At 46.4% G+C, this 16,091-nt stretch overlaps 1 protein-coding gene across 1 annotated transcript; it reads left to right on the top strand.

Annotated features, from left to right (window-relative positions):
- Positions 1-1,483, top strand: LOC119177196 (protein numb). Its single transcript, XM_037428644.2, has one exon. It carries the CDS (start codon positions 293-295, stop codon positions 1,481-1,483), a length of 1,191 nt encoding a protein of 396 aa, XP_037284541.2. The 5' UTR covers positions 1-292.
- Positions 1,484-16,091: the final 14,608 nt, after the last annotated feature.

Here is a 16,091-nt window from a genome sequence, read left to right as displayed (position 1 = left end):
CTGGTTGTTGGGTGTTGTGTGCGGTGTGCGTTGTTGTGCAGCGGTACGACATAAGCGATAGGCTTGATGCACAGGGCTACAGGCCGTGGCAGCTCTTCTGCCGTCGCGGACGTACCGCCGACTAGACCGCGACCGCGTGCGAAAGGATTATGAGCGACTGGACGCTTCGACGACGACTGGATTACTACACCACCGTGTCGCCAGCGGTGCAACGCCGCGGAGTTTCGACGACACGCTTGTGAAGTGCGGGTGCAACGACGGCAGAGAAAGCCCGGTTCTGGAGCCTTGAGGCATGGACCGTTTACGACGGAGCCTGCGAGACAGCCTTCGGCGCGGTGCACGTCGGGAGCACGTGCCCGAATGCAGCAAGCCGCACCAGTGGCAGGCGGACGAGGTGGCTGTCCGGGCTGGAACTTGCACCTTCCCAGTCAAATATCTCGGCTGTGTGGAAGTCATTGAGTCTCGTGGCATGCAGTTGTGTGAAGAGGCCCTGAAAGTTTTGCGCAACAGCTGGCGGCGCATGGTGCGGGGTACACTGCACGTGACAGGCGATGGCCTTCGGGTGGTGGACGAGACAGGCACCCGGGGCCTGCTGGTCGACCAGACCATCGAGAAGGTGTCGTTCTGCGCGCCCGACCGCAATCACTACCGCGGCTTCTCGTACATCTCCCGTGATGGCACCACACGACGACGGATGTGCCACGGATTCCTGGCCCTCAAGGACTCGGGGGAGCGCTTGAGCCACGCTGTGGGCTGTGCCTTTGCGGTTTGCCTGGAGCGCAAGCAGAAGCGTGACAAGGAGAGTGTCCTCATGAGCATAGACCGGAAGACATCAAGCTTCACCTTCACGGGCTCCTTCCGGCAAGGCTCCCTTACCGACCCTGTCCTGCCCGATGACCCCCAGGAGGGAAAACCTTCAGAAACACCACCAGTGAAGGCAGTGGTGAAGCCGTACGCAATCGAGTGGCCACACGCGACAGTGACGCTGCTGCAGAGGCAGGGTTCCTTCCGGGGCTTGGGCAGCCTGAGCCAGGCGTTGCCCTTCAAGAGACAGCTGTTGCTGCGGCTCAACGAGCTGCCCTCAACGCTTGAGCGACAGCGCGCCATGTCCCTCGACACCGCCACCACCGACCTCTTCCAGCCACCCACTGCACGTCACAACGGATTCACCAACGTGCCCCCTCCGATACCCGAGTCCTCTCCGCTGAGCGAGAGGCCCGACAGCATCAGCGCCATGTGCCAGCAGGTGAGCCAGGGGCTCACCCTGCTCAGCGACTCAGCCAGGGACGACCCGTTCCGGGAAAAGGATGCTCCGCAGCAGCCACTGCCACAAGCCGGCGTGGCACCCGTGCAAAAGAGCAACCCCTGGGCTGACTCCTCTCGCGCCGATGCCTGGCTGGCCTCCCTGCCTACCCAGCACCTCCACCAGATGTCACGGGGTCGTGGCGTGGCCAAAGACAGGAAACTTTGCGTAGGAATTTAACTGTTTATTTGGGCGAACCTGTGCCCGGTAAACGGAAAGTCCGATTACAGTAGCAGTCTTGGACTGATACAAAGAGAAGTTTATTAACTTCAAACTCAAAAAAAACTCTTTACATCATTTATTCATACAGTGCTCGTTTAGACACCCCTCTTGTGCACTATGGGGCATACAAACTCCATTATCCATAGAGGAAATTAGCGGCACATACACAGATCTATAGCGGCGAACAGAGCGTCGGCCGTCGATCAACTACTGACAAGCGGCGAAGCGCGTCGGCATTTATATTCTTGCCGTCGAATGTTCTAGCGTTATCGCTGGCGGTGGCGTAGGTTCCAGAACAATCTGTACCGTTCGCACAGTGGGCGTGATCTTATCGAAACGATCTACTACAGTTCGGAACCTTCTCGAAAACTGCAGGCGCGGTTTGGGCTGAGAATCGTGTGGTGTTTTGGGACGATAACAAAAACTTGGGAAATGTACCGTGGCAATACGATCACAGCTACGTTCATTGCACGTCTAGATGTGACATACATCTATTTCTTGATGTCAAGGCATCAATCTCAATAATTGCCTTTTAAGGCGAGACACAAATTGTAAATTTAACAATCACAGACTTGTGCCGAGCTCTCTTTCTGTCGTCCTCAATGCCGATGACGCCAGTGTGGGATTCCAGCCCGTGACTTGTCGCATCGAATGATGTAATACAGCTGCTTGTAACTTAATTTGGTTATACCGAAGTATTTAACATCAAAAAGCCCTCGTTCACTTCTGTTTTCGCTTATTTACCGGTTTCAAAATTGGTTTTGCTTTTCTATGTTGTGGAGCCGATCTTTTCAGGAAAAGTAGCCTCATGATAATGCTTGAAACATGTCTCATGCCGTCTGAAGGAGGACCCGCTTAGGATCAAGCATTTGAGTTTGTGAGACAGTTTGAGTAATGAATATCGATGACAAAGAGAAAAAGAACACTCTGATTGGTATATGCCATAGGTTGTGAAAAGTCACTTTATAAAACCATCATCGATCTTCTTTCAGATGATTGGATGGTTGTCTTTTTAGAACTGGTAAAGCTGTTATAAATCTCGGTACCACCTTCTGGTCATTTTGCGGATGGGATCGCTACTACAACGTCCTAAGAAATCATCTTCCCTCGTAGTTTCACCTTGCTTTTACACCCACGATTCTAATAATTTGAAAGTCGGTGAGCGGAAATAAGCTTCAGATGGTGTAACAAAAGTTATCGCTCACTAGCCAATATTTGATTGGAGGATCTCGAAAAAGCACCGTAGTCCAACGTAACAACAGTTTTGAAGCTTAACTCATTTAAAAACAAAGCTTCTTTGGGTGTGGGTCGTTCCTTTTTCTGTAATATTATGATGTTGTAGCAACCTCTAGTTAGTTTTAAGAATTGCTCGCTAGATGGCGTCGTCTGTATCTGTCCTTGGAAATACCACTAAATGCCTTAGTAGATTTCCATAGTTGACGCTTAAAGAGGTTGGAAATTCACAGAATAAAAAAATCACAACATATCCACAGAGTCAATGATGATGAGAAGGGCGACGCGTCCGTCCGTCCGTCTGTTCATTTCATGCGTGCTCTATTGTGATAGGAGCGGATGGACGGACAGAGAGACAGACACACAGATAGACGGACGTTCGGATGAACCGACAGACATACAGACAGACGGATCGACGGGCACGCGAAAGGATGGGCACACAGGAGGACAGACGGATGGAGGGACATACAAATAGACAGACGCTTCGGCAAGCTCATCATTATTCGCTCCATGGATATGCTGAGAACTTTTGTTGTAGTATGTAGTTTTCGCATTGTTATTACTATCGTTGTCCTTTTTTAATTTTAGTATAAATATAACTATTTTTTCATAGTAACATTATCAATATTATGAGTATTGTTATTATCAATACTAATAATAATAATATTATAAGTAGTAAATCTTGACGGCAGATTCACAAGGTGAATGCTGATGAGATTGGACGAAGCTCCTGGAAGTAATACCGTGAAAGTTTCTTCTTCTTTTTGTTTTGCTTTAGAAACATCTGGCGCCTTTTCGTTTTGCTTTTAGAAAGCATCTGGCGTCTTTCGTGGATTTATTTCTTCAATCAACGGCGTTTTGAACAAAAATTTTTTATTGCTTAATCACAAACAGGAGAAATCTCACCAGGCACTACCTTGGAGGTAAACAATGGCTGCTACTGGGAATAAGAGACAGCAGAAGTCCTCTTTTAACACTTCTACTTCCCCTAACGTTTCCTACTGGAGCATGCCAACGGCTGCTAATGGGAAACGAGAGGCAGGAGCATTCGGCTTTTAGTTAACGCGCCCACCGCAAACTTTTTATTGTTCAAGAAAGCACAGGAGAAATCTCCCACCGGCACAACCTGGCAGGTTAAAATGTAACACTTGTTACACACTACGACTATGACTACGAGGGACGAACGGGTGCCGCTTTAAGGATGGATTGATTTTGTAGGGGTTTAACGTCCCAAAACCACGCTATGATTATGAGAGATGCCGTAGTGGAGGGCTCCAGAAGTTTTGACCACCTGAGGCTCTTTAACGTGCACCTAAATCTGAGCACCCGGGCCTACAACATTTCCGCCTCCATCGGAAATGCAGCCGCCGCAGCCGGGATTTGATACCGCGACCTGCGGGTCAGCAGCCGAGTACCTTAGCCACTAGACCACTGCGGCGGGGCTGCCGCTTTAAGGAGCTTCGCCCCTAATAATAGTATTAGTAGATGAAGTAGTAAAATTATTATTATTGTACACAACACAGAAACTCAACTATTATCTATAGCAGCAAGTGCTGTTGTATGGAAAGTATCAAGTCAGGAAAGCAGGCAAGCTCTCTAAAACTTGATCGCACCTGTAAAAAAGTTAAATTAGATGAAAGTAGATATGTTGACACAGATAATACAATTAGCTGAATTGTCCAAGCCGATAAAGTACAGGAAACTAAGCGAGATGTGAAACACCTAATGAAGCATCACCGAAGCTAAAGAAAAGAACTTTGCATGTAGAAGACGCCAATATGTGCACTGAAAAATATGGGACATTGTCGTTTAGCAATTTCAGACAATATAAATATAAGTGTTTCTTCTTTTTTTACACCTCTTTGCGTAGTACTCTTCTGTTTCTCCTTCTTGAACCATTACCGGGTCTTCAGTATGTTGTGAAAAATTACCTGGTTAAAATATTACGCAAATATTTTTACAAATTAATAATAAATAAGTGAGTAGTGAACCTTTTTAGAATGGGCAGGTAAACACACACTGTAGAAGCCACACAGCAGTGCCCGGGGCGTCCATTCTATGTCTCGGTCCATGTGTTTCTTAACGCTGCCCCACAAAAAGTTTCACCATGAACCAGGTCGCCCAAACAAAAGTTCTCCTAGGACAGCAAAAAACTAGAGAATTTTTTTTGTGTGAACTGTACGGCTCGCAGATAAGCCGGCTAACTTTGAGCTAACTCAGAGTAAGCAGGTTGCTCAAAGATAATGCATAACTGTCGATGACCTAAGAACGAGTAACAGCCAGTAAGGAGGCCAGAGTATGAGGCATAACAGTTCAGTTGCTCGGGACATTTTGAGGACATTTTATAAATAGCACACTTCTGACACTTCTCACGCAATGCCTAAATTGCAAAAAAATAAAAAATAAAAAAATAAGTTTTCAAAACAGTCGGGTTTACAAAAGTCTCGCGACAGTCAGAAGCTACATCGCTTGCGCCCACTCTCATCGTCATCCTTCTTCATTCGCTGCTTTACAATATTTCAAATACTATAATGTTTGCTTCAGGTGTACAAACTCAGCGTCACGAGGTAAAGCAAGAGGATCCTGAAATGTTCTAGCGTGTTTTCCATGCATGCTAACGAGCATGTTAAGAGCCAAGTACGCTAGGCTTCGTAAATAATTTAGCCATCAGCTTATTTTGAACAAAAGTTTGTTTCGTCATAATGGCAAAGAAATAAATCTAATTCGAAACTGTTACACTAGCATTGTAATTGAGTTTAATGGCTCACTATTTTGGATCTGACCTCAAGAAACAACAAAATTTTGTAAAAGTGATTTCGGCTGCTAGAAGTAGTGAAGTGGCTTCCTGCTGTCAGTCACCTGAACGTAAAGTAGGTGGTGAGAGCATACAGCACGTACGAGGGCTTACGCTCAATCTATTGCTGTCTGTCGATATACTGCTCACAAAACCCGCTCTTTCTAATGATGAAAATTCGTAGCTACTGCTCGAGCAACGAACTCGCCCCCCGTCCACCTTCCCTCCAGTGCCCGTTCATGCCCCTCCTTTACTCCACTAGAGTGTATGGAACAGGTTAGTGCTCAAGAACGAGCTTTTAAAACTGAAGACTGAACAGGGTCATGCCGCTTGTGGCCTGCACTATGTGGTCATTTAAGAGTAGCGTGCAGCTCCACCAAACGGCTGCGGTGGTAGAATGCCCGCTTCCAACTCAAGCAACCAGAATTCGAGTCGACGCTGTAGATGATTGGCTTTTCTTTGCAATGTGACTTGTTACAGTCGTATTGTTTTACCTCTATTTACTAAATTTAGCTTTACGTGATTCGTAATGCTACAAAAAGAAGCATGAAAGACGAAGGCAAATAGAAAAATTTATGGCAGTGAGCATAAATATTTGCAGTACCACCACATGGACAACCGACGAGAACTGAAGTATGAACTCTCAGAATTTAGAAAATACGAGACTCGAAACAGGACTTGCCCCGCCGCGGTGGTCTAGCGGCTAAGGTACTCGGCTGCTGACCCGCAGGTCGCGGGTTCAAATCCCGGCTGCGGCGGCTGCATTTCCGATGGAGGCGGAAATGTTGTAGGCCCGTGTACTCAGATTTGGGTGCACGTTAAAGAACCCCAGGTGGTCGAAATTTCCGGAGCCCTCCACTACGGCGTCTCTCATAATCATGTAGTGGTTTTGGGACGTTAAACCCCACATATCAATCATATCAATCAATCGAAACAGGACTTCATATTTTACGTTACTTCTTCACGCATACTCAGCAACTGAAGCTAGTTTTAGGAAACCAAGGAAAACTACTACGGCTATAACAAGCGACACTAAATAAAGAAAAAAATAACATCTGAAAAAATATTAGTTTGCAGGGACTCGGAAACTATTAGAAGGCATTGGAAAATGCGCTTGATGTGTTACAGCATTCCTAATTTGGACAGCCTAAGAAAATGTGGCGTGTTTTTTAAAGAACCGTGAAATGCAAAAACCAAGACCGCTTAAAGTTTCACGGCAGCATAAAATACGCCTTAGATATTTTCACTTTTGAAACAATTGTCACTAGGCTGAAGCGCTTCTTCATTGTAATAAGAACTTAGAGGCAGTTTCTAATAAAACAATCACAGCATATCCACGGAGTAAATGATGATGAGCGAAACGAAGATTCGTGGGCTCTCAACTCAGCCCTCCGTCCGTCCATCTGTCTGTCTGTCTGTCTGTCTGTCTGTCTGTCTGTCTGTCTGTCTGTCTGTCTGTCCCTTCGTTCATTCGTTCGTTCGTCCGTCCGTTCGACGTCCATCCATCTGTCCGTCTGTCTGTCTGTCTGTCTGTCTATCTGTCTGTCTGTCTGTCTGTCTGTCTGTCTGTCTGTCTGTCTGTCTGTCTGTCTGTCTGTCTGTCTGTCTGTCTGTCTGTCATCCTACCAAACTCCTATCAAACTAAGCGACACGCAACGCGCGTCTCCACGCCTTTAGCGATCACTTCACGTGGATAGATGGATGAATGGATGGATGGACGGACGGACGGATGGACGGATAGACGGATGGATGGATGGATGGATGGATGGATGGATGGATGGATGGATGGATGGATGGATGGATGGATGGATGGATGGATGGATGGATGGATGGATGGATGGATGGATGGATAATATGACCATCATCTTTAGAACGGGGTGGAGAGACGTGTGCCACCAGGCTAAGAAAAAAATGCAAAATAAATCTTTTTATGTTGGCCTAATTCGTTATCTACTTCAAATAAATTGAGCTTATTATAACAAAGAAACATAAAAATTTGCGTTCCATCTATTTGCCTCTTCATACAGAATAAATGAATTTTTCTACTATTTCTGTCCTTTTATCACCAATTTTGTGCCACCAATACTCTAACCGCCTCTTACTTAGTTCTATCGCGAACGTCATCAGCTTTTAACGTTTGTCGCTGAAACCTAAAGCCTCATACATGCTTGTACCAACATGGATACCAGGGTGGATATGCAAACATTCAATCAGAACATGTTCCATCGGTTCAGGAACTGCCCCTGAGCATGTACATTGCCCTTCTTCTTGACTGAATCTCGCTTTCTAAATACGCCTTCTAAGGCGACCTGACCTCGCTTCGAACAGTAAGACACTTCCCCTTGAATTATCCTGAAACCTCAGCCACCTCATTTCGTTCTTGCCCTTCTGGTAGTTACTGAGAGCCGGCTTCTTTTTCATCACTCTCATCCAATAAGTCCTCTCCACCTCTCTAACTTGTCACTTAATGCTCTTTGTTGCCATGTCGCCACACTTCCAGCCTAATATTTACTGCTGAGCCTAGTAGTTTTTTTCTCCACTTTGCGTCCACGCTATGCCTACAAAGATACCTGAACACCTTCGCTACTATAGTCTCCCTCATGCATTATGCCTCTCTTCAAATACCATTTTCTTGGAGCTTCCCTTATTTCAAAGCCTCCCATGTTATTTCTCCTTTTACAGCCCCATTCTTCTTCTTCCCGTGAGTGCCCAACGTGACATATCACACAGTCCTCTTTATATTGATTTCTGGTGGCACCTCTGACTTTAGGCACACCACTGAGATCCCAAATGTAAGCCAAGGAACCATTTCGCCTTTCCACAGACCTCAAAGCACTTCGTCCCTTTTATAACCCCATGACGCTTTGTGCTCATTATTGCAGCATTCCTGTTTTCCTTTGCTGTCAGTTTTTTTTTCGTACCCTTTATATCCCCCTACCGCTTTGGGCTTCATTGTCAGCATTCTGTTTTGTTTTTGCTGCTGATGTTTTTGTAGCCTTTTATATCCCCATAACGCTCTGTCCTTCAATACTGCAGCATTCCCCTTTCCCTTTGCTGGCGCTGTTTTTTGTAGCTTTTATATCCCCATAACGCTATGTGCTTCATTGATGCAGCATTCCTTTTTCCTTCTGCTGCCGATGTTTTTTTCTTGTACAGTTTATATCCCCATAACGCTATGTCCTTCATTATAGCAGCATTCCTCTTTCCCTTTGCTGCCGCTTTTTTGTTTACGTTTTATAACCCCATAACGCTATCAGCTTCATTGTCGCAGCATTCCTCTTTTGTTTTGCTGCCAATGTTTTTTTCTTGTACCTTTTATACCCCCATAACGCTATGTCCATCATTATTGCAGCATTCTTCTTTCCCTTTGCGGCCACTGTTTTCTTTTTGTACCATTTATGTCCTCATAACGCTATGTGCTTCATTGATGTAGCATACTTTTTAGGGGCGAAGCTCCTTAGGGCGTGGGCTGTGCGTCCCCTGTAGCCTGTATGTAGCCACCTCTAGTTTAGTTCTTGCAGTGTTCACTAGATGGCGGTACCGTCTCCTGTATGTAGCCACCTCTCGTTTAGTTCTTGTAGTGTTTACTAGATGGTGGTACTTGTAGCTGATGATGAAAAGATGCAAGATGTTATAAACTAGAAAGCGGTACTTGTAGTTGATGAAAGACGCGAGATCTTGTAAAATAGGAATGATGTCACATATGGCGCGTGTCATTGGTTGAAGGCAATCGTTCGATTTAGTGCGGCGATGTACGCTAGGGGGAGCGATGTAATAAATCGAGTGGGCAAGATGTACAGAGGATTCATGGTTTACCAGGTTTACCTCCGGAGCTTCGCCCACTCATCATCATTCACTTCGTGGATATGGCGGAATTTTTTTTCCTCTTGCTGCCGATGTTTTTTCCTGTACCTGCGTACATCTATCTTCCTCATTTGGACTTACTCCGAGGTACTCGTACTCGCTTACCCTCGGTATTTCTTGGCGCTGTTAATGAATACTATCAATCCACATATTTTTGCACTAAATCCTAGTCCTAGATCCTCGCCTTCTCTTCCACATTAATTTAGCACCCACTGTATATGGTCTTGACTTTCCGCGAATAGTATAATATAGTCTGCGTAAAATTGGTCTGGGAGCTTTGGCTCAACCATCGCTCCAGCCTGTTTGTGTGGCTACCTTCTAGCCATTTCTCCATCCTCATTCAGCCTTTTGTTAATTTCAACGTCATCATTGCTGCTGACTCTTTCCCGTTCTATGCAAACTGTATTTTCTCGGCACATTTCTCTCAAAAGCGGTGTACAGTCGCCACCTATTCCCCCTTCCTTCAATATGTCCCGCAAAATTTCCTCAATAACTATGCCATAAGCCCGAGTGATGTCCATAAAGGTACGTATAAGGAGCTGTTTTCTATTTTAGATACTTCTATACACTGAGTAAGAACAAACAGGTTATCGCCTGAAAGTCTGTCGATTCTAAATCCATTCAGCAGCATCCACGTACTGCAACAACGCAGCGCGATCTAGTGAAGATTGTGAGAAGCAAGGGTTGGCTGCTACAATATAGATGAAACGACTCATGACATATAAAAAGAGATACAGAAAGAAATAGAGAGAAAAGGCAGGGAGCTTAGCCAAGCTTCACCCGGTAGCCTAACTCTACACTTGGGGTGGTTCAAGAGGAAATAATGTACAAGAAATCGAATCGAATAAAAAAAGTTAATTTCAGTCCTGCAGGACGCGCTTTGCGCGTAGCGGGCGCCTCCCACGTAGGGACTGACACGGAGTACCTGGCGGCCGCTTCGTGGGCCTGCTGGACGGCCCATTGCTGGTCGGCTAGAAGTGAGCTCCTGAGGGAACTCTCCCACTTTCTTGAGGTAGAGTCGGGAGGAGTTGTTCTACACCCCCAGAGCATGTGTGCGAGTGTCGCTGTGTGTCCACATGATGGGCATGTGTCGCTTGGGTATGCATGAGGATAATAAACGTGAAGCGTGGCAAGGTTTGGGTACGTGTGTGTCTGTAATAGGCGCGAAGGGTTAATGCCTGCGGTTGGTTAGGTTTCGGATGTGGGGGTAGAAAAATGCGGCGTTCCAGGTAAAAGTGCTTTGTAATTTCATTGTACGTAAGTGGTGCATCTCGATTGGTATCTAACCCAGCAAGATGGGGTTGCCCTGTGGCAGTGCGGTCGGTAAGTGCGCGCGCTGCATTATGGTCGATCTCGTTGAGGTTGGATAGGGCACGCGGCACCTGGCCGAGATGGGCGGTGAACCAGATGACAAGAAATAGAAAGAGAAAAAAAAAGAAGAGTAAGAAAGAGTAAGAAAAAGATGGATAAATAGTCAGCTCGAGACTACACAGCATAGTCTGATGTTGTTGTTTCACAAGTGCTCGTGAAGTCTGAGAGTACTTAAGAAGCACGAGATAGCTTTCGTGGCTTTACGCATATTCGAAAGCATCAGCCAAGGTGTCGGGCTCTTTTTTTTTTAATGCATGGCCGTGAATTCAGGTGACAGGTCTTGTCTTTGATAACACGTCATTCAGTGGTGGCATAATATGTGCTCAAGCATCACCTCAAATGTTGCGAAAATGTTTCATACTGAACTTCTCGTGTTTTCAAAGGAAAAAAGTGCGCAATCGTAAATGCCACGCCCAACCTGATGCGACACAGCAAACTATGCTTACAGCATTGCTTACTTCTTCGTCCCTTGCGCTTCTCCCAGAGTCACCCACCGCAACGTTGACAACCTGGACTTCCCAAATGAACACTTTATGGGTTGTCGTTCATGTTTATAGCATTTGTCGCTCTTTTTCTTTTTCATATGCCTTCAAATCGCGCAAAGCGCTAGGGGGGGGGGGAGCCCTGTAGTGCCATCATTACCATCATCATTTCTTCATCACTGCGCCACACCTCTCGCGCAGCTGATGCTAGCTCGAGCTGCGCGAGGATTAGAACAAGCTTCTGGCCTGGCGGTTTGGACGCTGGCGCTGCCGCCATTCCGCTTCGGCAAATCGCTTGCGATAATAAAGTGGCGAGAGAATGACACGACCACGTTGGCCGCCGTCCCGTCTTCCTCTCTCGCTGCACACACAACGTCATGAATTGAGCAAGTAAATAAACTAGAGATGGCTACATACTAAATACGGAGTAGGAAATGACCTACGGCCTAAGGAGCTTCGCTCTACCAAAAAAAAAAAAACGGCAGCACTTTCTAAGGTCTTTATTATATACCAAGAAGCCACCATTATGCCCATGCGACGAAGCTGGGCACCAACGGAAGCTCACAGGTGATCTTAATTCTACCGCAAAACATTGCTAGGCCATTCATCTCAATTGTTTTGTAATTATTTCGCGAGCTAAGTCCAACCCTAATAAAATGCGCCAAACTGTAAAAGCCAAGTAAAATTTACTCGTGATTCTCAACCATAGTAGGCTATTAATTTTGGCCGCAGTATAAATTTGACCTATCTGAGAGACAAGAAATCAATTGGGAAAAATGTTTGGAGCCGGGCTGCACATATTGTCTGTGTGGGGGAAGAAATTAGTGCTGCTCGGAAAGAGAGTGGGAACAATGGTCGAACGCGCTTATAACGATGCCCGCTTTAACAAAAAGTTATGGATTATCTCCCCGAAGGAATATCAGGGTACGAAAAAGTAGCGGTACGCACGGCGTTGACCCGGTGAAAACGGGCGTTGACGTGGGTGTTGGTAGAACGGTTTGAAGTGTAACTTGTGGTAGCATTTGCTGGAGTAAACGTTTGTTTGAAACGCAAAGATACGAAAGGTAGGTTGAGTTTTGTGTAATGTTCAGTAAAGTGTTTTGCAAGGCATCATAGTCACCGTTTCTTCACAGTCGAGACACGGGCACAAGACCAGCGCAGGCGCAAGTTTCGACTTGAAAGCACAGCCTTGCGACTCTGAGAGGTTCCTGCAGACACGCGATGACGAAGTGAAAGCTGTGGGTAAGAGAGAGAGTGACGTTAGTGCGCACCCTGTGACAAAAGCGTGCAAGGGGATCATGACGTCTACGTGCAGTTGTGGCGCCACCTACATGACACCGCTCCAGTAACTTCGGCAAGGGAACTGGTCTCGGTAGGTTTTACGGACGCACAAACGTACAGCGTTACACACGTGAGTCGAAGAGCTGCTTCGCATCCAGTATATTGTTTATAACGTTGAGATGCTACACCATCACTTTTTTTCGTGCTTTCTGCGGTGAAGTAACGCGCTTACAGCAATGTCCGCATGCCGCGTTATCGAGTACAGAATGAATCATAGCCATTGGTTGTACGTTCCGATAAGTAATGGAACGCGAAAGCATTGAAAAGAAAGATGCAAATTATAAATTCCAGCTACCGAACCACCGCCCTCTCGCACAACACCCAATGTACCCCAATCTCCTTCGGATTTGCAACAGGGTTCATCTTGCAGCCCCAAGACATCACGGCAAAGCTAACATTTAAAATTCACCATGGTGTCGGAGGGGCAGGGGCTTCTTGTGAAACAAGTGAATTGAGTAAAAAGTTGAGAATACCCTGAGTTTGAGCACCTGGAATTTCAGAATTATTTATACGTTGGCTCCATGAAGCTTGTTATGGTCCTGTGAAAGCATCTCAATTTTAGAACTTCTTAATTGTCACTGCTTTCTGCATGCATATATCATCCTTTATTATAGTTTTATCGTAGCAGCCTATCCTCTCCCTAATTTTATTGTAGGTTATAACAACGAGATTTTCGTGGACTTCAGTATTGTTTTCGCCTTGAAAAGAAGACGGCAGTTGGTTGTCTTAGCGCTTCAACTGGTGCTGTCATTACCGCAGAGCTTGTATTGACTACCAATTTCTTTCGGGAATATGTGCTGCTCCTGAACGCCTTGTTTTATGAGTGGCAAAGCGATGCATTTTTCTGACTTTCAGTAAAAGTGCACTTCAATCTTTTTAAAACAAAAAAGAAAAAACCACTTGTAAAAATCAGGTCGCTGTTTTGTTCGGAAACGAACTTTCCCCACTCGGTGCCTGAGACGCACCACCCCAGGAGGTACAGCAAAATGTGAGGAAGACAAGTACTGCCGCTATGAAAATACCAGAAATTGACTTGATGTTCACTTGTATAGGAAGTAAAAACGCTGGACAAGTTCTAGTAAGGCCGAGAAAAATATATATTTACACACTGTGCAGAATATACATAGTTATGAACACACTATGTACAAAAAAAACTTTTGAAATGAACGAACTTTTAAGGCGACACTACAGGATTTGGATGAGCCGCCGGTGCCTAACACCTTAAGCCTGGTTCAAAATGCTTGGCGGAACTTTGGGTCCTCTTGTTATTCTCTCAGTGTTCCGCCCTTACACGATGGTCATCGAATGGTTGCCTGTTTGTCCTCTGATAGGACGGTACACTTGGTCAATGAAAAATCCGCCAGAAGGACTCCACGTTCGTTCATGTGCGAGCGCATGTGTCTGCCCCAAAGAACACAACAATTAAAGTGTAAATAAAACAAAACTAGAAAAAGTCATAGAGGCATGGGAACGCTAAGCGGGCGTACAGCTATCTAAACTTAGAGCTACACGTACTGGCATTTGAGGCCATAACAAAGATGATGCTGTTAATACGTCCGCTTATTGCCAATGGGACTGTAATCTGCCCGTGCCCTGTGCGTTGTAAGAGTAACCACTGGCTGTCCGCACATGGTATATTTACGAGCTTGTTTGAAGCTATTAGCGCGGAAACAGCCCTAGGCATGACAAGGCGCAGCATCTGTAGAAGGTTCGCTTGCACTTGTAGCAACACACCCACTTCCGAGAGCTTCCAGATGCAAGCCGAACGGTGACGAAAGGTTGACGGGGATCCCACGGTATCGCAACACGGGCAGCTTTAAATCGGCAGTGAGCTCTAGGCGTGCGAACAATACACGGTCGGGCCGTCAGCCGGACCAATGCGAGGGGTTGTACTGCCGCGCTGAGTCCCAAAGAGAGCCATTCTTGCGCAAGCCCAAAGTGCCGTGAGGCAGTCAAGGGGCGGGGGGAGGTGTCGTCACAACAACGTTTCCATTCCTACCCCTTCGTCACCCACGGAGGAGTCAGTTCATTTGTCCTGGGGTAGGAGGAACTAGAAACGCTCGGTAGTCTTAAGCGCCACTGCCTTTCGCAGGGTGCCTTGTGGGCACAGCAGTGTCTCTGGGGCCAGACATCCTGTCGGACACTGAGTGAACACCGTAAAAACAATGTTTCGTGACGGAGAAAATGTAGCGCAACGGCTGGCACGCCTTCCCAAGCTTACCACACGAATAAATGTATACGAAACAGTGCCGCAAAACCACTTCTTTTAGTTGTCCTACACCCCCATTTAAGACTTTGCCACAATTTATTTACAGTGTTGCCGAAACACAACAAAACGCCGACCACGCTAAACCTACAAGCCTGTTTCACATGCGAGTGACTGAGTGGCGGTTCTGGTGTTTTAACGTATAATACTTGTAGTTGCATGCTCATATAGCTTGCCATCAGGCGCGCCGTCACGCTCGTCTATTACACTTCACAACGAAACGAGAGGTGTGTTGGGGGACAGGTCACTTAGACAGACGCACCTGGCATCGCAGCAGACGAAACTCCAATAGAGGGGCCCAAGACACTGGGTCCCCAAGCTTCGTTGCGCGGCTGCTGCTCATGCGTTCACAGGATAAAATTCCGTGCCATTATCTTCGACTATAGGATGGAGCCCCTTACAGAACATTATCAAATGTCAGCTGTTTCCTCCTCCTCTTCACACACATTACATACAGCGTCTGTGCCTTCGTATTTTGCTCGGTACGTCTTTGTCCGCAATACTCTCATTCTATCTCCGGAGAGCAGAGAATTACCCCGACAATTATTGAAGGTCTTTTCCCAAGAAATTTCCTGCTTAAAAGTTCCGTAGGTCTCCAGTGATGATTTCGTACTGCAGGCTCAATAAGATTCAGAATCTTGGTCTCACTTAATTGTTTGTGCCTCGACGCGACTCCGGCATATCCAAAGGCCCTATCCTTCACAACTGTTATTGCTTCTCTCCGCGAGCAACGACGTCTGTCCATGATTTCTAGAAGTTGCGTTTCATTAGACCTTGCGGTGCAGTTCAGGTAATCGGCCGCGTGATTTCCTGCACAGAGGCCGCACTTTTCGGTTTTGGTGTTGCACTCCTTCGATGGATGGGTATCGTCACAGATGCGGCAACGTGAATTTGATTTACAGCCCCCTGCACTGTGACCAAAACGCCCACAGTTTTGACATTGGAGAGGACGAGAAGCGAGACGCTCGACTCTGAAAATGAGCGGCCATATCTTCAACTCAGATGGACAGGAAGTGCCGGCAAAGGTAGCAATAACCGACTCAGTGGGGACTTTCTCAGCATTAACTAATCGGTTGGATCGGTACACAGCTATGACCCCACCTTCAGACAGCTTTTCCAGAGTCTCAGCGGTCGTTAATCTAGAGTAGACTTCTCGTACAATTCCCTTAGTGCACGCTAAATGAGGCGGGATAAATGCACTCACTCGGACTGAAG

The sequence above is a fragment of the Rhipicephalus microplus genome, chromosome 3 (assembly GCF_043290135.1).
Source record: "Rhipicephalus microplus isolate Deutch F79 chromosome 3, USDA_Rmic, whole genome shotgun sequence".
NCBI classification, from domain to species: Eukaryota; Metazoa; Arthropoda; class Arachnida; order Ixodida; family Ixodidae; genus Rhipicephalus; species Rhipicephalus microplus.
Note: the sequence above shows the minus strand (reverse complement) of the source record. Positions and strands in the feature narration are given on the sequence as shown.